Source organism: Gymnodraco acuticeps, unplaced genomic scaffold (assembly GCF_902827175.1).
Source record: "Gymnodraco acuticeps unplaced genomic scaffold, fGymAcu1.1, whole genome shotgun sequence".
Classification (NCBI taxonomy): domain Eukaryota; kingdom Metazoa; phylum Chordata; class Actinopteri; order Perciformes; family Bathydraconidae; genus Gymnodraco; species Gymnodraco acuticeps.
Genome location: NW_022991761.1, coordinates 91,566 through 117,169, shown reverse-complemented (window position 1 = coordinate 117,169; position 25,604 = coordinate 91,566). Strand labels below are relative to the sequence as shown.

The 25,604-nt window shown below is 39.9% G+C and overlaps 1 protein-coding gene and 1 pseudogene across 1 annotated transcript; both read left to right on the top strand.

Annotated features, from left to right (window-relative positions):
• Positions 1–1,462: 1,462 nt before the first annotated feature.
• Positions 1,463–13,686, top strand: LOC117535046 (VIP36-like protein). The gene is given in 9 exon segments (XM_034199361.1): positions 1,463–1,726; positions 2,896–3,014; positions 3,253–3,370; positions 3,918–4,000; positions 5,157–5,318; positions 8,763–8,877; positions 8,964–9,083; positions 12,407–12,525; positions 12,527–13,686. Coding segments are annotated over 9 exon segments (1,065 nt in total). The 5' UTR covers positions 1,463–1,521; the 3' UTR covers positions 12,551–13,686.
• Positions 13,687–15,498: 1,812 nt separating this feature from the next.
• On the top strand, positions 15,499–25,538 carry LOC117535036 (annotated as a pseudogene).
• The last annotated feature ends 66 nt before the right edge of the window (positions 25,539–25,604 follow it).

Here is a 25,604-nt window from a genome sequence, read left to right as displayed (position 1 = left end):
ATTACTGAGACTAAATGAAAAACAGGTATAAAATACTATATGACAGTAACAAAAAAGTTGTTAAAAATAACAAGAATAGAGTTTAAAAGGGGAGTGATTTGTAAAATATCCAAATAGATCTCTTAATGTTGCTCTCAAAGTGCACCAGATTGATGCTTTTAACTTCAATATTTAAAATTTTCCCGGGGGATCATGCGAGGTTAGGTCCCCCCCCACTTAAATCATGTTCACATGGATAGGATACTAAATACATTTGCACACATCTTGTGTCCATATCTTTATGTTTTGGTGGTCATGCCACAACCGTGCACATGCATGCATGCGCGAGTCATGGTGAGATATCTGGATTGGTTGCTTTTTCTTTGCACAGCATGAAAGAAAGGCCAAATGAATGGGCTGTGATTTTAGTTTTTTTAAGCAGAGGTTGAGTTCAATAATTTGTACGGCCCTCGGAGGATGTTGTAAAAATTGAAAGGAAAAAGTTTCCCCACCCCTGCTCTAAATAATAATAAAAACCCTTGATGTATAACTTAACATCTCTGTCTCCTATTGATCTGAGTATATTATAAAGAATAGCAGTTCATTGAAGCATTATAGCACAGGCCTTTGTCAGATGGTATTACGCTGTTTTTTTCTGCTTCGAATAGTTCTCTCTTTTTTCACCATACCTGTGTTTGCATCACTGTAACCAATGAGCACCTGCATGTGTGTGAGAATGGCCCTGACTCCATTTCAGCCCAGATCTAAACTCCTGGCAGGACAAGCTCCAGCTCAATTCTCGCACTGAATTTTAAAAAAGTGAGTGAGGGACTGCAATATAAGAGGGAAAGAAAGAGAAACTTTAAAACTGTTCAATTGTTATGATGTGTAAAGACTGATATTGTTCTATAATCGTCTGAAACTGTCAAGTCATGATGTGAAACGGTTAACAAAGAAAAACTACAAAGAAGTGTAGCAGCAAACTCAAGCTGCTGCTACACTTTATTTTATTTATCTAAAATTAAGCACTTTTAAGATGCACATATTTTCAAAAGCTATTTTATTTATTGTCTCTATTTTATTTGTAAATGCAGCCCGAGAGGAACATTACACATATCCACAGTATTTAAGTAATGTTAATTGGCAATAAATATTGTTGTTTTTGAATTGTACTTTCTTTATTTGATTGGCAGTCAGTTGTTGATTACATGCAGACGTTGATAAAGCTACAGCTACTTCAATATATATCACACTAATTCATAAAGCAAGTTAGACATTTTGATGTTCCGGACCTTTGCATGGGGAGATTTTATCTAACTGGACCTCGTTGAATTTTAGTTGAAGACCCCTGCCCTACATGAACCACGTGACGATAACCGTTTTGGACTTCCGTTGTCGTAACTCTTCTATTATATGGCTCTGCTGGCTATATATTCATTTAATCAAATTGGTCAAAGAGCTTTTATTTTGGAAAGTAAAAACCGGAAGTAGGATGTTAGGAAAGTCACGTGACCGAGAGTAGTTTGAAGTGGGAGTGTAAAGATGGTCGCCACTGTCACCGAGTCAAATCTGGGTCTATTGAGGAGTTTCTTTTTTTTATGTCCAATGTTTCATTTAAAAAACATCCGTAAAACAACATGTCTGTTTCTTACCGTCTGTCTATTAATGAGCCCGTCGTTGGCTGAAGACCAGGAATTTATAGAAGACTTTTTGAAGCGGGAATACTCTCTTGCAAAACCGTACCGTGGTAAGTTTACAGTGACTCAATTACACAAGGATAATTAGCTAACAAGTGATACTAAGCTAAACTGAGCTAATGTTAGTAGCGTGAATTAGCATGTATCTCAACCTAGCCACATGGCTGTATAAGCTGCTGAGTGTAATCATTAACTCAGAAGAACGCTGCCGTTAATCCGCTGGTTATTATTAATCTTAGCTAGAGGCTCAATAAGGACCATTAGAGCTAACTAACGTGACTATTAACCCGAAACAATAGCTGTTTCAGTTAGCATGTATAGAGCTCAGTCACACCTAACCCAGCGAAGCATGACATATTTCCTTTGTGTCATATATGCCAAATCTACCATAAAAAAACATCAGATGTGGGTGAACTACTCAGATATTTTACTTGAGTAAATGTTAAACTACAGTGTAGGAATACTCTGTTACAAGTTAGAGTCCTGCAATCAATTATTACTCAAGTAAAGGTACAAAAGTATTGGCATAAAAATATACTTACCAAAAGTAAAAGTAGTCATTATGCAGATTGGTCCGTTTCAGAATAATATATATGATATGTTTTATAATGATTGATCATGAAAGTGTTCTCAAAGCTGGTAAAGGTGCAGCTAGTTTGAATGACTTTGTATACTGCAGGGTAGCTTGTGCATTTACTCCAGGTGGAACTAAAGTCTGATTCAACACTAGATTATATTTCATATCATTCATCCAGATCTGTGAAGTAACTAAAGGTACTAAATCAATGTGGTGAAGTAAAAGTACATGATTTATCTCTGAATTGTAGTGGAGTAAAAGTACAAAGTAGCAAACAATTGAAATAGTAAAGTATAAGTCCCTCAATTGTACATAAGTACAGTATTTGAGTAAATGTACTTAGTTACTTTACACAGCTGCCATTAACCAAAAACAATGGCCGTTTCAGATGGCATGTATACAATTGAGTTTACACTTAACCCAGTTTAGCACTAATATTGCTATATTCCGAATTGACTATGATAACATGATGTTTAGAGATCTGGAGTTAGTGTTTAGCTGATGTGTATTTTCCCGTTCAAGTACAATTGAATAGAATACACAGCATTTAGAGTGATTTCTGTTCTGCTGCGTTGTTCATTGACTCTAGTTTGAAAGGGACAGATGGAGCTCACAGGGGATATCAATGCTACTGTTTTGCAGGCTTGGGTCTCTCTAGTTCGTCCCAGTGGGATCTCATGGGCACTGCTATGGTTACACCTGATCATGTGAGGCTGACCCCGGACCTGCAGAGCAGACAGGGAGCAGTGTGGAGTCGAATTGTAAGTCCACTGCAATAAACGTAATTAACAGACATCCCACACCCTAACCTCTCACCATCTGCCTCACTTTAACACAGTAACTCTGAAATGGTCTTGTTAACATAACCACTCACCATCACCTTGGTATGATAGTAAGATAAAAATGTTCAAAACCATAAGGGTTAAGCTTGTTTCTCAATTCCGTTGACAAATGTGGTAAAATAATAACTTGCTTGTCTTCATTGCTGTCTCTTTCCAGCCGTTTTTCGAGCGGGACTGGGAGCTTAAGGTGCAATTCAAAATCCACGGCGTTGGAAAGAAGAATTTGAATGGGGATGGCATGGCTATCTGGTTAACCAAAGATCGCATGCAGAACGGTAGGTGGACTGGATCAAGGCCAGACGTGAACATGCTGGAAATGATTTCATGTAATGTGAAAACAAACGGGATGGACCCCCGTTTTAACACTCGTTTTTTGAAATGAGTTTCCCCTCTCATAGGTGCATGCTTTCCTGATGAGATTTCAAACTTTCCTACATGTTTTTATTAAGCTTGTTGCTTTTATTAAATCTAAAACATTCCCTTGATTATTTTTTCTCAGCATTTTGAAAGCCGTGACAGTATGGCGTACATTTGGCAACTGCCATTTAAAAAGGTATTCGGTCAAGCATATGTGAGCGGTAGTAGTTTGCTTTTCAAAAGTTCTCTCTGACCAATCAGAGGTCTGCAGTGTTTTAACTCCAAATGTAACTATTGCCTAAGTTGCTGAGGTGGTTCTAAAAGAAGAATACGGTATTTTCCTGGTGCAAAGCCAAAAGATGGCAAGTTCCCAGATAATATCAATCCTGTCTGTATGAGTGCATAAGCCTTCTTCATAGGCCTCTAACAAACAACTCAAATAACCTGTGCACCGTCACTTTGCAGGTCCTGTGTTTGGCAACATGGATCAGTTTGTTGGACTTGGAATACTTTTGGACACTTACCCCAATGCTGACAAGACCCATGATGTGAGTGACAGTTAGAAGCTTTTGTAAAATGCCTGAGTTATTGTCCTGTTGGTATTTTTTGTTGAGTGAAAGCATCTCTTTCTGCAACCCTCTCCAATGTGCTGAGGACACGGCGTTGAACTCATTTCAGCCATCTGTTTATTCCTAAATCTTCGCCAGTTCACCATCCTATGTTGTTTGTCACATACATATGTTCAAACTTCAGCCCTTTCCCCCTCATCGTCACATTGGGGGATATGCGCCTATAGCACTGTCTAGCTGGGCCATTTCATTTAGTTCTGTTCAAGAGGTCGTGTTATTGAAAATCTGACGTCCGCATCATTTTGAAAGATTAGAACACTGACGGTGGCGATCTAGCGTACCTTTGAAGCCACTCACAGTGCGCCTCTTCAGTGGCACTACTGCTGCAGGACTTCCTCTCGGTGTTTTTGTCAGGATTGGTAAATCAAATGCACCGCTGAGAGATCTTTGGAACAATGCCGCAGTGTTTTAAGTGGCCTCACTGTTGCTGCAGGGAGAAATAATAATTGTATCTGACTTGCATGTGTTGCTGTAAACAACACTTGCGTGCAATCTCTTTTCATTTATTTTTCTCCATGTCCTTATTCATGCATAAACTCAAAGCTTTTTGTATATTTCTATAAAGAGGCTTTTGTAGAAGTTATTATTCAGGAATTTGTGCTCATTTGAAGTTAGCGCCAGGTTCTGGAGTTGAAAGGCAGTTCATCATTTGTATGATTAAGATGTATCCGTTTCCCTTGCACAAAAGACTAACAATAACCAACAAAAAAACACTGGTAGCGGCATTGAGCGTAACTTTGTAAGAATGGGGTGGGGACACTTTTTTCAGATTCTCAAAGTGTACAATTCTTTGTGCACACCCTTTTATTGATCGTTTTTAACAAATGATCCTAATGCAAAGTGGAAGGGACAAAATTGTCCATTTCTAAAAGTGGAGGGGACATGTCCCCAGTGTAAATGGTGATGGCCTATGGGAAGCGGCATCGGCTAAATTGTTGTTTTAAACACCGGTAATGGCTAAGAAACGTACCTAGTTTTGATTGATCAGGGCCGGCTGGTGTCTGCTGCAACAGAAATAACAGTGTGCTGTGCAGCAGGTGTCTGTGTGGAGTCTAAACCCTTGTCTCCCTCTCAGAAGTCTTTCCCCTACGTGTCATTGATGCTGGGGAACGGGACTCTGTCATATGACCACGATTCTGACGGACGGCACACTGAGCTGGGAGGATGCACGGCTATGGTGCGCAATGCAATCTACGACACGTTTCTCCTCGTCAGATACTCAAAAAACCGACTCAAGGTATGAAAGCCACAAAGTGAGGTGGGATTATCTTCACGTGTTGAATTGGTAGACATTTGTATTCATACATACATAGTCGTGTAGAATAAAAACACACCACTAATATTGTGGATAGGTTTTCTATCCCAAGGATGGTCTTTTAAGTGAATCCATTATTACATTTGGGTGTTTTCTTGACGAATGTGTCTTCTATGTTGCTGTGTACAAAAGCGTCATGGTTTTCATGTAAACCAGTTAGGATGTTCACACAGGTTCACAAATCTAAATCTGCCCATCCATTATAAATCTTAGAAAGGTCATGGTTTCACTGCTGTTTATTTAATGATAGGCATTGTGTCTGGATTGTGATGTTAACAGTTGAATCTCTAGAGCATGGGTCGGCAACAGGCGGCCCGCGGGCCATTGTTGGCCCGCCAGCAATAATATTTGGCCCGTAATTTTGAGAATCAAAAATAAAATATTATTTTGATTTTTTTTTTACAACATAGGACCGACAGTCGCACATCAGGGTTTCCGTTAGCCGCCGATCGATCGGCCGCCGGTCATTATCGGCCGATATTCACTCTTAATAGTTTGATCGGTGCTCTCTATAAAGCCCGATCAGGAGAGCTGGATCTGATCGATATGGACATAAACGCGAGTGAAGTATAACCGGACCAGAGAGAGAGATCAGATCAGCTGCTGCATAATCACCTGAAGCCCCGCCTCTGTTTAGCTGCATGAGAAACTGACGGGCTGTCAGGAGAGAGGGAGGGAGAGAGGAAAAGAGAGGATCCGTTTCTCCCGTGTTATTATTCAAAGTTATTGTAAACTTTTGAATAATGTACGTTATCTACTACAAGTAGTTTGTTTGAATGTAATAATTATGTTGTTTGTGGAATCATTTATTGAAAAATGAATCTGAACTTTTTGATCTGTAACGATTATAAACTGAAGCGATATAAAAATGAGCTCCATTAACTGAGTTTTAAACATCAGCATATCCGGACCTAGTCCGGTGATTACCTGCTAACGGAAACTCTGCTACATAACTCTTATTATTATTATTGAAACATGACCGGTAAGTTTCAAATTTGTCCGGTAAAATAAATTCTGTCCTGACATATCCGCTTACATTCATAATGTAAGCGGAGGGAGGGGAAGCGGCGCTGTGGAAGAGCAGAGTGGCGAGGGAGAGCTGTCATCTTCCCTTTACAAGCTTCAAACATGTATTTATCGTGTGATTTTGGAAATAAAAGTTTCATATTCTGAAAGCCAAGACTTTGTTTATTTAAAATCAAACAAAACACCCGATCCCCGAAAAACAATTTTTTTACGCAAATCCACGTTTATTTTGAAATGAGCCGTTGCGACTTTCGACTGATTTCGATAGAGCGGGTCACATATGGCAAATGTGTGGTTGGGGGGAACCAGGTCAATTAAAGTACTTATTTAACTATTAAATACATTGAGTTTGAGTAAAATACTTGGTTATTGATTAATATAGGCTATAATATATTAAATTGCAAAGCAAAACTGCTGTAATTTAATTTTTTTAAGGTTTTCAACCTGAAAGAATCCTAATGTGTCCTTGAAAAGTTGAAATAAAGAAAAGGAAAAAGGATTCCAGTTGTCCCTCAAGCCTCTCAAATGTGGGCAAACACTCAAATAAATGCCAAAAACCCAGAGAACTTGACAATACTTATCAGAATAAAAGTATGTTAAATAACACTGCTAGTTACTCTACTCAGTGGAGGCTCGTCCATTGAGGAAAGGGAGGACCATCCTCCCTACAGTTTCAGAGAAAAATAAACTTTGAAGAGAACAATAAATACACCTCAATTTAAAAGATAAGTCTGTTAAAATACAGATAATAGCCCTGGCTTTGGGACTGAAATGGGGCTAGAGAGGACGAGCCTCCCTTTGGGCGGGTCTAGCCACAGGCTCTGGATTGGGCACCTATATCATCAGTGAACCAATCAGCGGATCTGACTGCGCATCAGAGTGTTGATGGGGAGGCTTATCAGCGATATCAGAGTTTTTTCTGAACCGGGGAACAGGGGCGCTGCGCCCTCTTACCAAAATCAATTCCTTGAATTAGGCTTTGATTATGTTCTGGCCCGCCATCTTGCGGCTCAGCAAAAAATTGGCCCACGGCCAAACTTACTTGCCTACCCCTGCTTTAGAGGTTAAGACATATATTAAAAATGTGAAGTAACAATCGGCTTATATTTTTAACCTAGTTACCACTAAAAGGTTTCAGGAGCTACTGGGATTTTCTAAACCAGGCCAAGGGAGGGGCTGATAAAATGAATGTGTCCTCTAAATCAGGGGTTCCCAACCCCGGGCCGCAGACCGGTACCTGGCCCCGGAGGTGTTACTGCCGGGCTGCGAAATAGCTGTGAGTTTATGGTAATATTTTTTTATCGGAAAATATCCAAGTTACTCACCGGCTGCCGAAAAGTTAAGAAATCAATTCTTAACCCCTGAGGTATTACCAACACTTAGCTAAACACTGCAAATCTACCCACATTTATGTGCTGTTTACATGAGAACGCAAACGGTTGTATCCGCTACTTTTACGATTCGTTTATCCCGTTTGTTCACACGAGGCCGTAACGGAAACGCGGAAACGTACCCCGCAAACGATAACGGGTCCCAATGTGGATAGATCTGCAACCGGAACGCTCTGGGGGGTCAAACGGCTCCGTGTGTACGCCCTCTACGATCATTCCTATTTCTCTACCACAACCATCAGCAACAAGTGGACATGGAGAACTACATGTTGCTAAATCCACCGCGGGGCATAAACAGAAGGGCAACCATGGCAACCATGCTCGGGGGTCTTCTTCCCTGCTTTTGGTGTATTTTGTGGCGGAAGTACAGTGCCACTTACAGGCCCGGCATATGTACTACAGCGTCTCCAGCGCTCCTGAGCGGTCTCATGTGAACGGAAGACTTTTTGGATATCGTATTTGGTTAGTTTGTTTAGTTTGCGTGTAAATGGGGTCTTACACAGTTCCCTCCAGCACACTGCTAGGCTATTTCTCCTCTGGCTCCTAGCAAACAAAAGCTAACAAACAATTCCCTCTCCCTTTGTTCCCAAGGGAACACCTGGATTCACAGCTGATTAGTGCCTATAGAGAGATGACAGGTCAAAGCAGGGGAGAGAGGGACACGCTGCATACTGTAAACAGATGGTTTTTTTCTACATTTCTCACACTGAGAAAACTGAAACATTGTCTTTTAATAAAAAATGTGGTTAGTTGAAAGCCATAATATTAAGTTTAAATAAACAATATTTGGTTCAGCTTAATATTATTGCTTTCAACTAACCTAAACAGTTATGTGTAATCTGTTCACATAATACATTTAATTAAAGTTTGAGTTTTTCAGTGCACATATAGTGTATATATAGATAACTACTAGCATAGGTTAATTCATTATGAGCCTTCTCCCCTCCAGCTCATGGTGGACGTAGATGGTAAGCAGGAATGGAAAGACTGTGCGGACGTCACAGGACTCAGACTTCCTCCTGGATACTTCTTCGGAGCCTCCTCTGCCACCGGAGACCTGTCCGGTAAGAACTCTCAGGAATCATCTGAAGGATGCTCTCACACTGCGAACCTGTTTATTTACTGGTTAATGTTGTGCGTGTTGCTCTAGATAACCATGACATCATCTCCATGAAGTTGTACCAGCTGACAATAGAGAGGAGTCTTGAAGAGGAGCAGGAAGAAGAGGACGTGACTGTCCCCAGAGTGGACGACATGGACCAGTTCACAGGTTGGTGCACCTAGATTCCATACTGTAGCAACTTATTCCATCATATAAGTAGCTGATGACTTTCATTTGTGGTCTCTCAACTTCCTTTTTTTTGGTGTGATAATCAATATTAAAGCAGCAGAGGCTAAAATGGCCTTTAAACCCTTGAATGAGTCCAGAAATGACCCATGTTGCAATTTGGTAGGCTTTTTAATTAGGCTTTCAGAGAAACCTTTAGACTTATTATAGAATAATATTATCATAGCTAGGTTACAAAGTACAAACAGGGATACTGTACTTATAGACATGTGTTTATGGTGTCGAGTAATTACTCTTTTGTTTCCTTAAACAATGAAAGCATCATTTACTAAATTATAATCCACTAACATTTTAGATTGGCAAAAAAATCAAGTTCAAGATCATCAGGATGTTCTTGGACTTCAGAAAGATTCTTCTGGAACCAGCAAAGACATTATAAAACTGATCTCCCTTCGCGACTACACTGAAATTCAGTTGTAAAATCAGTGGACCTTAAACTTGATTTAAAAACCCATTAAATCCCTGTGATGGAGTGGCTCAGTGGGGATGTGTCGGCCGACCTGTAAGTTGGCATCACAGTGGCTCCCTCGACAAAAAGCACGGGGGTCTTTCCATTCGATTTGGGATAACTGGAGAAAATAACATCTTACAAATGTATGATACTTTGAAGATAGTGATACTATGATTTTCTAAGCGTAATTACAATTGCAAGAAGATCGAATCTCTAAAGGAACTTCATCCCTATCGCATGACTTCACGTCACCACTGCTAAATGTTCGGCAAGATGTCATCTAGCAGTCCCCAGGGCATGAAAATCACTCACCTTTCGGCGAAATTCGCCGTTTTGAATCCAACATAGGTCGTTTGTGTGATTCATGTAGATCTGCAATAAAATATTTTTGGGGTATGGGGGGGGTCTGGGACCCGGAGTAATCTGCGGCCGCGAGCTGTTATGTGCCATCATGACACGCATGGTGGTCTTTTTTATATATTATAATGCAGCGCGAGCTGTGTGCTCGAGTCTTCCTGCCTGTCGGCTCTGCTGCTCCGCGATGATGGTCTAGCTTCAGCAGCCACATTACCTACGGGTGCGTTCGTTAATATTAACTGTGCGGTCCGGAGTCACTGTGGCACAGACTGGACCGCTGGTGAACAGCTGTTAGAACAGGCCGTTCAGGTGTTCAGAGCAGAGCTCCCTGTCGGAGCGCAGAGCGTGAAAAGTTTTTCTGTCGCAATATTATTGTTGAGCTAGCTAGCTAGCATACATTGTCACTATCTGCTAACGTTAGCTTTAGCCTTCGTTTTCTAATAGTTTTTCATAGGCTATAAACGGAGGTGGTATAAGTATAGATCTTGTACTAGAGTAAAAGTAGAAGTACTCAGATCTTGTACTTGTAGTAAAAGCAGAAATACTCAGATCTGTACTTGAGTAAAAGTAGAAGTACTCAGATCTTGTACTTGAGTAAAAGTAGAAGTACTCAGATCTTGTACTTGAGTAAAAGCAGAAATACTCAGATCTTGTACTTGAGTAAAAGTAGAAGTACTCAGATCTTGTTCTTGAGTAAAAGTAGAAGTACTCAGGTCTTGTTCTTGAGTAAAAGTAGAAGTACCAGAGTGTAGGAATAATCTGTTAGTAAAAGTACTGCATTCAAAATGTTCCTTAAGTAAAAGTAGAAAAGTATTCTCATCAAAATATAGTGAAAGTAGCGACAGTGAAAGTAGTCGTTGTGCAGATTGGCCCATTTCAGAATAATATATATGATATGTTTTATAATGATTGATCATGAAAGTGTTCTCAAAGCTGGTAAAGGTGCAGCTAGTTTGAATGACTTTGTATACTGCAGGGTAGCTTGTGGATTTACTCCAGGTGGAACTAAAGTCTGATTCAACACTTGATTAGATTTCACATCATTCATCCCATCTGTAAAGTAACTAAAGGTATTAATACATGTAGTGGAGTCAAAGTACACCATTTACCTCTGAACTGTAGAGGAGAAGAAGAACAAAGTAGCAAAACATTGAAATACTTAAATAAAGTACAAGTATCTCAAAATTGTACCCAAGTAGTACTTGAGTTTATGAACTTAGTTACTTTACACCAGATGCCATAAAGATAGAAAGACTAAGCCTTGCACAGAGGCATGACAATATATTTTCAAAATGCTCAACAGTGCTGCCAAAATGATAAACTGACTGCTACACAATTAAAATAAATGCTTTTATATATTTGTATTAGATGTGACTCTTTAGCGTTTCTGTTATTATTAACGGCTGCTTTAGTTGTTTTGACTGCTAACATCCTGTTATTCCTCATTTTAAAGCCGATATTCCGTGGGGTCGGGGGGCTCGGGTCCTTGTCACCTTTTCCATACCTGATGAGTTTGCATCCCTGATAATACTTAGTAAGGAGGTCATAATATTTTGACTCATGGCTGAAGTTAAGTTTCTCCAGCTCTCCCCAGGTTGGCAAAAAAATGCATCTCAAAATGCATCAGATTGATGCTTTAAAATATGGAATATTCAAAATGTTCTTCCGGGGGAGCATGCCCCCGGACCCCCCTAGAGGGATAATATCCTTCTCACCTTTTTCACCCCTGACCCGTTTTCATGCCTGAGTCCCATTTACACACTTGTTACCAACCTCCCTTCTATATGACGCATAAAAGCTTCTGACATTCACTAGTGAGGAATTTACTGACACATTCTTCTGCATCGAACAAAACGTGAACATTAGACAACTGAAACCAAACACAGTAGAATGCTCACTCTAACTCTTTCAATATAACACAATACAGAGGGGCTTTATTGGCATGACCACATATTACACATAGCATTGCCAAAGCATTCTGCACAAGGCGTTATAACAGAACAAAAAGAAAAGAAACACTAAACATACATGTCAACAATAAATGTGGCATAACAGCAAAACATGCTGTACATGCCATTCCTGCACCACTATTTGGTAACCGTGTTTCTAGAAGACTTGCTGTTCAGAATCTGCTGAACTTTAGGTATTCAGTTTCTTTCTCAGCATGATGCCAACACACTTTAACTTAATATTATTGCTTTCATCTTACCTGATAGTTATGTGAAATGTGTTGACATAATACATTTAATTAAATTCAACGTTTCATTTTGTTCAGTGCAGTAGGATAACTAAATGTCATTGTCCGGACCTTAAACCCACCATTAAGGACAAGGACCAGGTGTTCTATAGGTACCCCCTTTAATGGGAGAGAACTACAAAGGTAAATTGAACACCTGTGTCATTTCTAACGGCTTTTTTTGGTGCCGTTTCTCTACAGTGGAGATCCAGGAGGAAAGCATGAGCGGAGTCCAGTTCTTCTTCACCGTCCTCTTCTCCATCCTGGGCCTGGGGGTGCTGGCAGTCGTAGGGCTCGTTGTTTACGGCCGCTGGAAGGAAAAACCGACGCAAGCGCTTCTATTGATCAGATAGCGAGGGTCTGTTTCTTAATCAACAACCACTAAAAACAATGCCCAGACTGCCATAGCTTTACTGAACCATAGAATCTGATGAACTGTTGGGTCTGAGGCCAAGAGCCACGAGAACATAAAGTGCCGCGAACATGTGAGCCAGCTGTGAAATGTTTGTGTGTTATGGAAGATTGATGAGACAAAGCTGCTTTGTGTTGAAATATGCTCATCTCAAGCACTGACCGAGATGCTGTAGATTTAAAATAATCCTATGAGTTTCTGATGTTGCCTACAGGAAGAGACAAACGTGAACCTCAAAATCCCAGACGCTGTGTGTAGTTCACATCCTCTGACAGGAGTTTCTGCAGTCGCGTAGTGACCTCTCACTGCCACTCGGGGCTGCTTTAATCTGACTACAGACCAACAACCCTGTGGATCATTCAGCACTTCCTCTAGCTGGACTCAAAGCTCCCATGTATTTAAGATAACATATTTTGTTAGATGTTTGCAAAGGACTGCTATTGAAACAGGAAGTGCCTAGCTCTCACTCTCTGTTCCAGTCTTACTTCCTGTTGAATTCTTTAGCTTCATTGACTACTGCACTGAAAACTGCACAACGCCCATTTAATGTCTAACTACTGTCGAATATGATCTGTGTGTTAATCCGTGTAGAAGAACAAGTAGCTTAAAACAGAGCACCAGCACTCAATTTATTCAAATGTAATCAGTTTTTATTGTTTGGCCATTGCCCCAAAAAGCGTTCAGCTCCCAACATTCACATTTTGGCAGGATATTTGTATTTAACTCTTCAATCTTATATATTCTTGCAGATACATTTTTTATTGTCAGGCTTGGTTAGAACTGCACCAACAAACCTGCTTCTTTAAGTTTTGCAGACAGGTTTTAATAATGTCGTCACTCTCAAAGGGTTAATGGTTTACTTATTTTTTCCTCTGATGTCTAACTAGGTGCTTTTTGTTCTTCAGTTTGTCTAACTGATCCCATTCACCAGTCTAAATGGTGTCAAACAACCTTGAAATGGATAATTTGATAAATAATCTCAATACAATTCTGCTTCCGATATAAACCCATGTGAGAAGAAACTGTGATTCAAGAGCTCTTCATTTTTCAGTAAAGGTTTTTATTGAGACTTGTTTGTTTTCCTTTCTCTCTCCAACTGTTTGAATCAATACTTTATTCATGTTTTTTTTTGTTTTTTTTAAATAGGACATATGCTAATGTTCAGGTTCCTATTAGTATTAAGTGTCTCTACTGGGGACATGTCTCCGTGCTTTAATGTTCAAAAAGCTCTTTGTTCTTCTCATACTGCCTGTGCTGCAGCACCTCTTTTCACCCTCTGTCTGAAACCAGAGCCCAGTCTGCTCTGATTGGTTAGCTGGCATAAAGTAACTATGTAGATCAACTCAAGTGCTGTAAGGTAACATTTTGAGGGACTTTTACTAAACTTACTTTGTACTTCTTCTCCACTAAATGTATTTATTACCTTTAGTTACATTACAGATGTGGATGAATGATGTGAAATCTAATCAACTCTTAAATCCGGCTTTAGTTCCACCTGGAGTCAATTCACAAGTGTGTGGGATAGAATGATGAAACGCAGAGATTTTAGGATTTGCAAGGCAAGGCCATTTTATTTATATAGCACCACAAGGCATTTCAAAGTGGTTTACAAAAATAAATGACATTAGGAGCATTAAATAATTGTTCAGCGGAAACACGTTATAAAATGACATTTAAAAAACGTCATTAAAAAGCAAAGATAATAAAATAAACAGAAAATGTGAATAACACAGGTATAAAATACATGGATAAAAGTTACAGTGCAGTCTAAGATATGAATATATCAATTAAAAGCAGCGACAAAAAGAAAAGTCTTCAGCCTGGATTTAAAAGTAGTCAGAGTTGCAGCGGACCTGCAGGTTTCTGGGAGTTTGTTCCAGATATTTGGAGCATAATAACTGAACGCTGCTTTACCATGTTTAGTTCTGACTCTGGGGACAGAAAGCTGACCAGTCCCTGAAGACCTGAGAGTTCTGGATGGTTCATAATTTAGCAGGAGGTCAGAAATGTATTTTGGGCCTAAACCATTCAGTGCTTTATAAACCAGCAGCAGTATTTTGAAATCTATTCTTTGACACACAGGAAGCCAGTGTAAAGACTTCAGAACTGGAGTGATGTGATCCACTTTCTTAGTGTTAGTGAGGACTCGAGCAGCAGCGTTCTGAATCAGCTGCAGCTTTCTAATAGATGTTTTAGTGAGACCTGTGAAGACACCATTGCAGTAGTCGAGTCTACTGAAGATAAAAGCATGGACAAGTTTTTCCAAATCCTGCTGTGACATTAGTCTTTTTTTGCAGACCATTTACATGCACTAAAACCTATATAACACACTACAGGAGAAACCACAAAAAGCATAATCTTGTATGGCTCTTATATTCAATAAAGAAAAACAGACAGAGGGCAGCAGGTTCTCTTTAGATTAAGATAATATTTGTGTATAAGTCTACATAGTTGTGTAAGAACTCTTACTCAATGCGCTTATAAAGCCACACTAATGAAAACCTGACTTCTCTCTCCGCGGCTGCTCTTCACTGTTATGGTTGTGTGGACGCCCCTCCCTCCTCTTCACTGTTGATCATGAAGATATTTCTTGCTGCCAGTTGGTAGACAGAAGCCTCAGTTGTCTTTCCTCCTCCTTCTTTTCCCTCTTCCTCTTCATACCTGTTTGTCGTCAGTTAACACTGGGAATGTTAGGAACAACACCAAAATACTGCTCCCTGCATCTGTCCCTGGAACACTGCTGGACACAGTGTAGTTAAGGTAAGCCCTCGGATATTGAATCACTTGTAATATTAGGTATAACACTATGTAACTGTTTTAAGTAATATGTGTTTGTACAAAAACACCTTTATTTGAAGCAAAGAACATACACTTGATGTAAATGATATCCAGTAGTGAAGGTATTTACGCTATACTGGTAGCTCAGCTTTCATATACAAACTACTGTGACAAAAAGAAGACATATTTAAGAGAACAAGCTTTTTCTGAACAACATGTCAGTGTGGGAGTTGTATAGAAGAGTTTAGTGCAGTGTCGTATCAGTATTAAGTACTGACCACATTCTCACACATTCAGGGCAAACTTGTAACAAATAGGAGATAAGAGCAGATAATAATGATTAACTGGAGCTCGAATAGGTCACATGGGCCATTGTGCCTCATGGCTCAGTGTTGCCATATCAAACAGAGGTGTCCTGTAAACACCCGGCCATCATGCCGCTGCCTCACTTGTACTCCTGCTCGGGGTTTGCAGGATATCTGACCGACTGATCCAAAATCTAAGTCTAACTTGTATTTTTTCAAAACTTTTGCATTTCTTACAGAGAGGATTATCAGGAAGGATGAATCGCTCGTGGTAAACTGCTTGAAGTCTTTGGTGCTAAGTCTCAACTTCCTGTGCTGGGTAGGTGCTTAACGTCCCATCCACACTGCAGCTTTAACCAGGACTGAAGCTCAGCCCAGGCCCACATTTTTGGTGTGGGCCTTTTATTTTTTTGTGGTAGAACATGTGATGAAGCTGAAGACCTTTAGGACACTTTAGGAAGTCTTGCTGACACCTGGCTCCTCAGGTTGTATGAGAACGAATATAAAACATGAGCTGACCTACTAAGGGTGACTTCAACACTGAGTGACGGTGTACTGCCAACTACCGCCGACTTCCGCATCAAAAGTCCTACAGCAGGTCGATAGAGGGCTGAATAATGTTACAGATGCTCACACTTACAGTGCACAAGGCCGGATTAGTACCTCCAGGGGCCCCTGGGCACTGAGCACTCATGCCCCCCCCAACCCACGTACCAACAAGTAACACCACGCCTACCCAATCCTACCAACATGACCAATATTTAGAATTTTCATTCAATCTGGCATGTCAAATCGCACACCTATTTGTCAAAAGCAGGGATGCAGCCACACAGTTCAACCAAAGTAGGTCTAGCCTTTTGCCCTTTCAGTCAAAAATCACAAGACAAAGATACAATGGATAAGATCTCAAGACAGTGTATGGCTCAAGAAGACCTGGGTAATATCAATCACAACCTTAGTCGAGCAGCAAGTATACTGTACAAGGAGTTCTATTAGTCACAAACATTGAGAGTTACAAAAGTAAAATATGTAGTGAAATTGTGTGGTTGCTGTGATTTGGCTATACACTGCCGTAGTAATAAAGTTGAGCGCATACATAGTGAGACCTACAGTACAGAGACCTACAGTAATTTGATCCTATAGAGAGCTGTGTTAATTATGGCGAAGAGTGAATGTCATTTAAAACAATGTATGATGAGTGAGGTTGTGCCCGGGAGAAAAAAAAAAATATATATATTTGTATCTTGTCACTGAGGGCCCTCTTTGCTCAAGGGCCCCTGGGCACTTGCCCAGGTTGCCCATATGGTTAATCCGGCCTTGACAGTGCATCAACATGAAACAACACATTAGCAGTGGTGGATAGTAACAAAGTACATTTACTCAAGTAATGTACTTGAGTCCAATTTTGAGGTACTTGTACTTTACCAGTTTAGTAAAGTACTTCTAATTTTATAAACCAATAATGTACTTTTTACTCCACCACATTTTTTGACAGCTTTTACTTATACATTCTAAATAAAAATCAATGATTAAAGGTGGGGTAGGCTATGTAATTTTGGAGAAACCAGCTCGAGTGCGCTAGAATTTGAAACTACCTAGCCGAAAAAAATCTGCCTCTTCCTTCAGACTTCCTTACAGAGCCCCTCCTCCAACACACGAACGCGCACATGACCAATGAGGGCACGAGATAAGTTTGTGCACAGATGGAAGGCTGACAGGCAGGTAGGCCATCCAGTTACTTTAGCCGGGCCGGCTCAGATGATTGGTCATGCTTTTTACATTACTACGGCTTCCACAGATGACATTTTTTTATGGATTTTTTGTCAAAGCACTTCAGATATTCATTGCTATCGGGATGTTAAGAGCATTCCATGGAATATAACAAAAAGTGTTTCTGAAATAAATTACAAATCCCACCTTTAAAGGTGGGATTTGTAAGTTTGAGAAACCGGCTCGAGATACACTTGTTATATTCCATGGAATGCTCTTAACATCCCGATAGCAATGAATGTTTTAAGTGCTTTGACTAAAAATCCATAAAAAAATGTCATCTGTGGAAGCCGTAGTTCTGTAAAAAGCACGACCAATCATCTGAGCCGGCTAAAGTAACTGGACGGCCTACCTGCCTGTCATCCTTCCATCTGTGCACACACTTATCTCGTGCCCTCATTGGTCATGTCGTGTGTGTTGGAGGAGGGGCTCTGTGAGGAAGTCTGAAGGAAGAGGCAGATTTTTTCCGGCTGTGTATTTTCAAATTCTAGCGCACTCGAGCTGGTTTCTCCAAAATTACCTACCCAACCTTTAAGTAAACTCTCAGTATATCAAGTTATTCAAATTAGCTCTTCGTTTACCAGTTCCGATAAAAACACATGGATAAACATAATAGTAAACCAGTACGGCATACGATTCTGAGATAGGCCATTACTCACAAGGAGTAGGCTACTTGAGTAAAAGTAAAAGTACAATCATTGCAGATCATTTTGTACTTTGAATGCAGGACTTTTACTTGTAACAAACTTGTGAATTATTGCTACTTTTACTTTGGTAACACATCTGAGTAATTCTTCCACCACTGCATATCAGAATAATGTACCTGATAAAACCAGAAGGAATCACGTTAGGTTTCTCACAGACTACCTCATTGCAACACGCCCCAAAAACTGACAAATCCAAAGAAAAGAAAATCAGCTAGCAGTCGGTTGGCAGTTCACACCCAGCTTTGGGAGTAACAATTCCATCTAACAAGATTGTGTAATTAGGATACAAAATATGGTCACTCTATTCCTTAACATTTATATATTAAAAAGTTGTAGTAATGTTAGTAAACTAAAAAGAGCATACAGTAGGATAGTGTTTGTTTTAAAGGATCAGATTTAGTTTCATCTTTTTAAGCTGTACTGTTCTGTAGGCTAACACTTTACGTTTTAAATACCATGAATTAAGATATGGAAGTTCTGTTATTTCTCTGAGTGTAATTTAATTCACAATGTACAATCATACCAACAAAAGAAGGGTGTTGTGTCTGTGTGTTGCAGCTGTGCGGTTGCGTTTGTGGTGGCGTTCGGGGAGTTCCAGATGATTCACTCCAAGTTCGCCTCCCTCATCACCTCCTTCTGGCCCATCTACCCCGCCAACACGCTGGTGGTCACCGGCACCATCGTGACCTGTGTGTGTTACCTGGAATGTTAGGAGGCATGAAAGAGAACCGCTGCATGCTCATCAGTGTGAGCAGGCCTGATTTACACAATCACAGCTCTTCACTTTTTTTGACAATCTTTTTCTTGTTTCTAGTCGCCCTCACAGGGAATATATACAGATACAAACTGTGTGAAAGATAAGATAAGTCCTTTTCCCAGCCCTCTTGCCATTTCATAATAATCAATTGATGTTTGTTTAGAAATCTTCTGAGTTCATCTATCACGCACATTTCAGCATAACAATTTATAGTAAAACATTTTTATTTTTAGACTTTATCGTATTGACGGTTTCATTCTAACACATTTGCTTTTATATGCATATTGCAAACTAAATCTTATAGGATAAACCATGTTAAATGTGATTTACACTACTCCAGTTTTTCGTCCTGCTGTTCGTCCTGATGCTGTGGAGCTGGCCATGGCCTGTGTGTTCCTGGTGTACAGCCGCAAGGTAGGAACCGTCATACAACAGCATACAGTGTTTATATCCAACATAATCACAAGTGGTTTGATCTGACTGACGCCTCGAGTCATTTGGAACATTTTTACTTCATAGAGTTTGATGTCTGATTTTTTAAAACTGTACTTTTCCAAAAAGTTGTTTTCCATCTTGCAAGGACCACTGCTGGTCTCCCACTTACTTTAAAGAGGCCCTATCCTACTTTGTAGGGTTTCCCTTTCCTCTAGTCGTGTGTTATATAGCTTTTCTGCATGCATATGGTTAAAATCCCTGTGTTCCCTCCAGAGGGAGTTTGTCTCCCCCCCATCCACCTGCCTGAAACGACTCCTTTGTTAACATAGTGACATCACTATGCAACACTCATGCATCTATTAGCTAGCGCTCCAACATTGTACGTGATGGGCGAAGCATAACTAAGTGGTTGACCAATCACAACAGAGCCGGCCAGCTAACCAATCAGAGCAGACTGGGCTCTGGTTTCAGACAGAGGGTGAAAAGAGGGGCTGCAGCACAGGCAGTATGAGAACAATAAAGAGCTTTTTGAACATTAAAGCATGGAGATGTCCCAGTAGAGACACTACATACTGATATACACCTGAACATCAGCAGGAGAGGACTCTTTAAAGTAGAGACACTACATACTGATATACACTGAACATCAGCAGGAGGACTCTTTAAAGTAGAGACACTAATACTGATATGAAGCTGAAATGAGAGGGGGCCTTTTAATGAAACTAGATGCCATTGTCTTTATGGTCCAGTAGGCAGCAGTACATTGAAGATAATTTAACCTGCCTGTCTGTTGTGCAGATTGACACTTACTTTGAAGAAGACCTGATGCGGAGCTTGGACATCTACAGACAGTCCAGCTCAGAAAACAACCGGACATCAAAAAGGACTTTGATGCCGTTCAGCACTTGGTAAATGATACGCCAGTCTCTTTTATCAAATGAAGTCCATTGCTGTTTGTCTTTGTAACCGTCCTGTGGTCTTGTTGCAGTGCTGTTAGCCTAGCCTTCAGCACCCAGTTCTGATGGTATCAGCTATTAAAATGGGCCTGGACCAGATGGGCCTGCTATCTATCCTATTGTATTATCCAAGTGAATGAAACGCAACGTTGTGAACACAAACAACATCTGATTCAGAACGTTTTGGAAAATAAAAACAGCAACTTTGGATTTAGGCACACAATTACAACTTTTCTAGGTTTAGTAGACAATACAACTACAAGTTATTAACATTTAATCAACTAACAATAACATTTTTTGAAATAAATTTGACTTGTAACATGTTGAAATACCAAATGTAGGTTATTTAAACCCCCACTCACTCAGTAAATATAAATTATACAACAAATAGTTATTTGCAGCTAAACGTAATCTTCTATGGAGTATTTTGTATCAGGTGATTCCTCCATCACACTGTATAATATTTCCAATCACTAGAGGTCAGTGTCATCTTCCTCTATTACTTCTTCTGGTGCTCAATTGTGTATATAGTTGATAAAAACCTGTTAGTATGTACAGTAGCAGGCCCCTTCTGACCTGCATCTCTGAGGCGATAACCCCTAATAACTGTCATTTATTCGGTTTCAAAATATCAGGACCAGGAAATCAGCTGACCGAGAGCCAGTTCCCAACCACGTTCATCAATATTTAGTTGGATAAGCAATTCTCACATATGACTTCACATTGATACAATGCTCTGATGAAGGACAAACGATAAAGAGCGTTTCATTGAATACAACAAAAAAAGAACATGTTGAAGCCTAAGTGCAGCAATAAGATCTGCAGCTCACCTAGAGGAGTGCAATGTACATTCCCGCTGTGGGACTAATAAAGGATTTCTGATTCTGAGAGGTGCTCTTTTAATATTGATTCCAAATAGGTTCAGTAAGCTCAAAGTAAGTAACCCCTCATTCAGTGGAGCAAAGACAGCAAATAGTCTCAAAGGGGTCTAAGGACCAGAGCTCTGGCTGAATCTGCATTAGGTGGAAAAGGATCAGGACCTACTTTTATCTAACTCTAACAAAAGGGCATCGTCACACTCTGATGGGCCCAAAAGGAAATGCAACAAGCTTCTCTGAATGTATAATAAGTATCTACTCCATACTCCCTGCACATGCACAAATTGTGATCTGGATTACCTTAAAGGTCCCATGTCATGCTTTTCGGGTTATTACCCGTCCCCTTGTGTGTTATGAAGGTTTTTATGCATGAAACGGTCTGCAGAGTAAAACCCTCAAAAGTACACCATGTAGCGAGTAAAACTCTAACACAAAAACGCCTCGTTGGAGATACGTCACTGTCCATTTGATTCTTCCGGGTACGCATGATGTCAACCGTACCCGGAACGAAATGGAAGCCGTTACGTTACGTCCGCGGGAGCCGTTACGTTAAGCCCCCGCTGATTGGTCCAAATTGACCAATCCACGGACTTCAGTGCAGGCAGCTCTGCTGATTTCTCCTCCCTGGCTGCAGGCTGATAACAGACAGTTCGGATCGCCGCAAAATTCTCTCTGCAGACCCATTCTCTCTGCAGACCCATTCTCTCTGCAGACCCATTCTCACTGCAGACCCATTCTCTCTGCAGACCCATTCTCTCTGCAGACCCATTCTCTCTGCAGACCCATTCTCTCTGCAGACCCATTCTCTCTGCAGACCCATTCTCTCTGCAGACCCATTCTCACTGCAGACCCATTCTCTCTGCAGACCCATTCTCTCTGCAGACCCATTCTCTCTGCAGACCCATTCTCACTGCAGACCCATTCTCTCTGCAGACCCATTCTCTCTGCAGACCCATTCTCACTGCAGACCCATTCTCACAGCGTTTATCAACCTTTTTCTTACTCAATATCAAGCCACACTGATTGTTTTTACTTCGGCTGTGACTTTGTGTGTGCTCAGGATGAGTTAGGCTGTGTTTCGCTGTGTATCGCTAAACAAGGAAACAACACCTCCACGGAGCTCAGCGCGATTCACAACGTCCCGACCAATCAGAGCACACTGTGCTCACAGGGAGGGTGGGGGCTGGAGCTATTGGAGCTACAACGAGCCGTTAAAGGCAGAGAGTGAAATTCAGTGAATACACGTAGTTTACAGAGATGCTGTTGAAAACCAATGTGAGTTTGGAAAATTGCACAATATAAATCTATTCTAGTAGACCTCAACAATGGAATTATGATCAGTGGAAATGGCCATGACATGGGACCTTTAAATAAGCTACCGTGAAAATATGAATTGTGACATTCAGCTAAAATGAATGGAAAAAGGGAAGATATAACAAGTAAGGGACTGCTGCACCTTATATGATATGTTCAATGTCTTTGTGTTGATTTGAGTATTAGCTTTCCTTTCGCCACTGCTCAACTGAAATAAAAGTTCATTCTATTGAAGTGAGGTTTTTTGTACAGTTTAGGTGCTGTGGAGTTCATGGTGAAGCAGACTGGAAGGGCCAAATTCCAATATCTTGTTGTACCGCGGACCCCTGTAACACCCTCAACCCTCCCAACTGGCCAGAGGTACTGTCGCTGTACATCACATGAGCTGTATTCTCTCTTTATCACAGCTCAAGATAGAAACACAATACCATGTTGCAGTGATGACATCTTTTTATTAGGAATAAGCATTGTAAGAAGTCCCTTTACAAAAAGCAATGGGATTTTGAATTATTGCAGAAAATGAGATCACGCTTTTTGTTCTGCTCCACATATTAACACTTTTTATGATTTTTAAAGCAATAAAGCAATTGACAGAAGTAAAAAGCCAACGTTAGGCTACAACTACATCACGGTGCACCGTTAAGCTAAAAGCCGCTAACGTTTAGTATTCTTTTAGTCACTTGTTTTGTATAACACATAGAAGCTTCAGGCATTCATGAGTAAGGTATTTACTGACGTTTTGACTTAAAACAAACATGAGAATTTCTTCAACTTGTGCTAACCACAGATCTTATTGCAAGAATCTAACTTAAAAACACGTTCAAAAAAACATTGACTTTGAGACGGGTGCACCGCATGGAGTCATTTCATAACTCATTTCTGAGCTTTAGGACTTATTCCTTCACCACTCGATAGGCCTACTCTCTGGGTTTGTTTTTCCAAAATGCTTGCACCTACTCTAAAGTAGATTCATGGAGAGAATCTGTTGCTGTACTTCTTTTCTTGGTGTAACTGTAGGCAGTATGTTGCTGTAAACACTACGCCAATTGACTTTGTTTGGACTCTTTTGTCTTTCAGGGTTGTCTTGTGAAACTGAGGGACTGGTTTGCCAGTAACTATGTCAGCACGGGCGCAGGTGTTGTCACCCTGTTTATCATACAGGTACAGTACTCAGTGTTCCTCAGTAAGAACAATGACTGCCATGTGAGAAACAGTAAGCTGTGTGCATTACTGACTAGAAGCTGCTTAATACTCTGTGTGTATGAGATATACATTTTAAGCAAGCTACACTGAAAAACTGAAACATTGACTTTAATTAAATGTATTATGTCAACAGATTTCACATGACTGTATTACTTGAAAGCAATAATATTAAGTTTAAATAAAAATACGAGGTTCAACGTATATTATTGTTTTCAACTAACCTAATACAGTTATGTGAAATGTGTTGACATTTACATTTAATGTGTATGTTTCAGTTTTCTTGTTTGTGGTTAATGACTGATATCCCCTCAGCCATCCATCACTGTTGCTTTGGCGGACATGCTAGCAAACAGTTAGCATTCATGTCTCTATGGTTGCTTAATGCTCAGCTATGTTCAAAAGCTAGTGTCTAACAGTTTTTGCTAGGCAAGAGGTTTGCTTTATCAGAGATTCTTGTTAAATAATGTTGATGGAACAGTAGGAGTGAACCAAAACAGCGCTTTATAATGATCTGTGTGTTTGTCACTTAAACACACCTTATCATGCACATAATAATGTCATCTATTGTGAAAATACATTAAAATATTGAAGAGAGGCGCTTTAAGGTGTCTTATTTGCACAGTGCCTTATGTTCTGTAATACGCAGAACAATGTACAGTATAATCTTTCCTAGTTTTCTTTTGAGCTTTTTCATGTTTTTTGCATTGTAGTCAAACAATTGTTTCTTTATCTTCCTTGTTTACAGTTTATTTGCCTGTCCATCACCGTACCTCTTTTGCCACATGAGTCGAAGTGGATTGGGATACAAGTGAAAAGAGCCAGTAAACACATCTACAATTTACAGTGGCTTCCTGCATGTCAACCCGTTGTTTTTTCCTCTCAACATTTGAACAATTTGTGACCCACAGAAGAAAAAGCCCTCGTCCCAGAGAAAGGCTGAGGAAGCTTATCAAACGTATTGACAATGTCCTATGAGGTGACCGAGCATTGAGTGTGATACACAAACTAGCAATATCTACAAATGTATTAATGTAATGCCATGAATTTGTTCGACTTCTTCTCACCCACACTGAAACGTTGACTTCATTTAAATGTATTATGTCAACACATTTCACATAACTGTATTAGGATAGTTGAAAGCAATAATATTAAGTTGAACCTAATATTCTTTAGTAAAACGTCATATTATGCTTTCAACAACCTAATAAAGTTATGTGAAATCTTTTGACATTAAAGGCAATTAAAGGCAACAATTCAGTTGGTTAATCCCCAATTTAGACTCAATTATATTCACCACTTTGGACACATGCCCTTTGTAGAGCATTTTAAACTATGGACTTAAGCGAAGACATGTCTTGGACATTTTGAAAACATCCTCTCTATGTAAGAAAGTGTTGTTATTATTAGGGTTAACTGTTAGGCAGGAGAATTTCTAGTTGCAGAGAAATTATTTTAAATGTTTCTTACTTAGATGGATAGATAGATAGAATGATAGATATATACAATTCTGGACAACAAACTAAAATATGTGCTTGTAACTCAATTTAATTGTTTTTCAAATGTTTGAATTGCTTTCCTTCTTTATTATAATTGTTTTCGGTCGGTTACACTTCGATTATTATTGATCCTGTCTGTTATGTAGTTGCTTAAGGATACACATGATGCATCTGTCATTCATTCGGCTGAGCAATAGGATGTAGATTCAAATATAGGACATTTTTTAGCAATTAACACAAATATCTGTAACAAGGTTTCTAACTAGTATCATAAACATGTTTTTTCCCATGTAGCTTGTTTAAAATAATATTACATCTAAAAGTTTTCGCTTACAGCTTTCTGCATTGTATGCGGGGAAAATCAAAAACAGGTTCACACGTTCAGTGC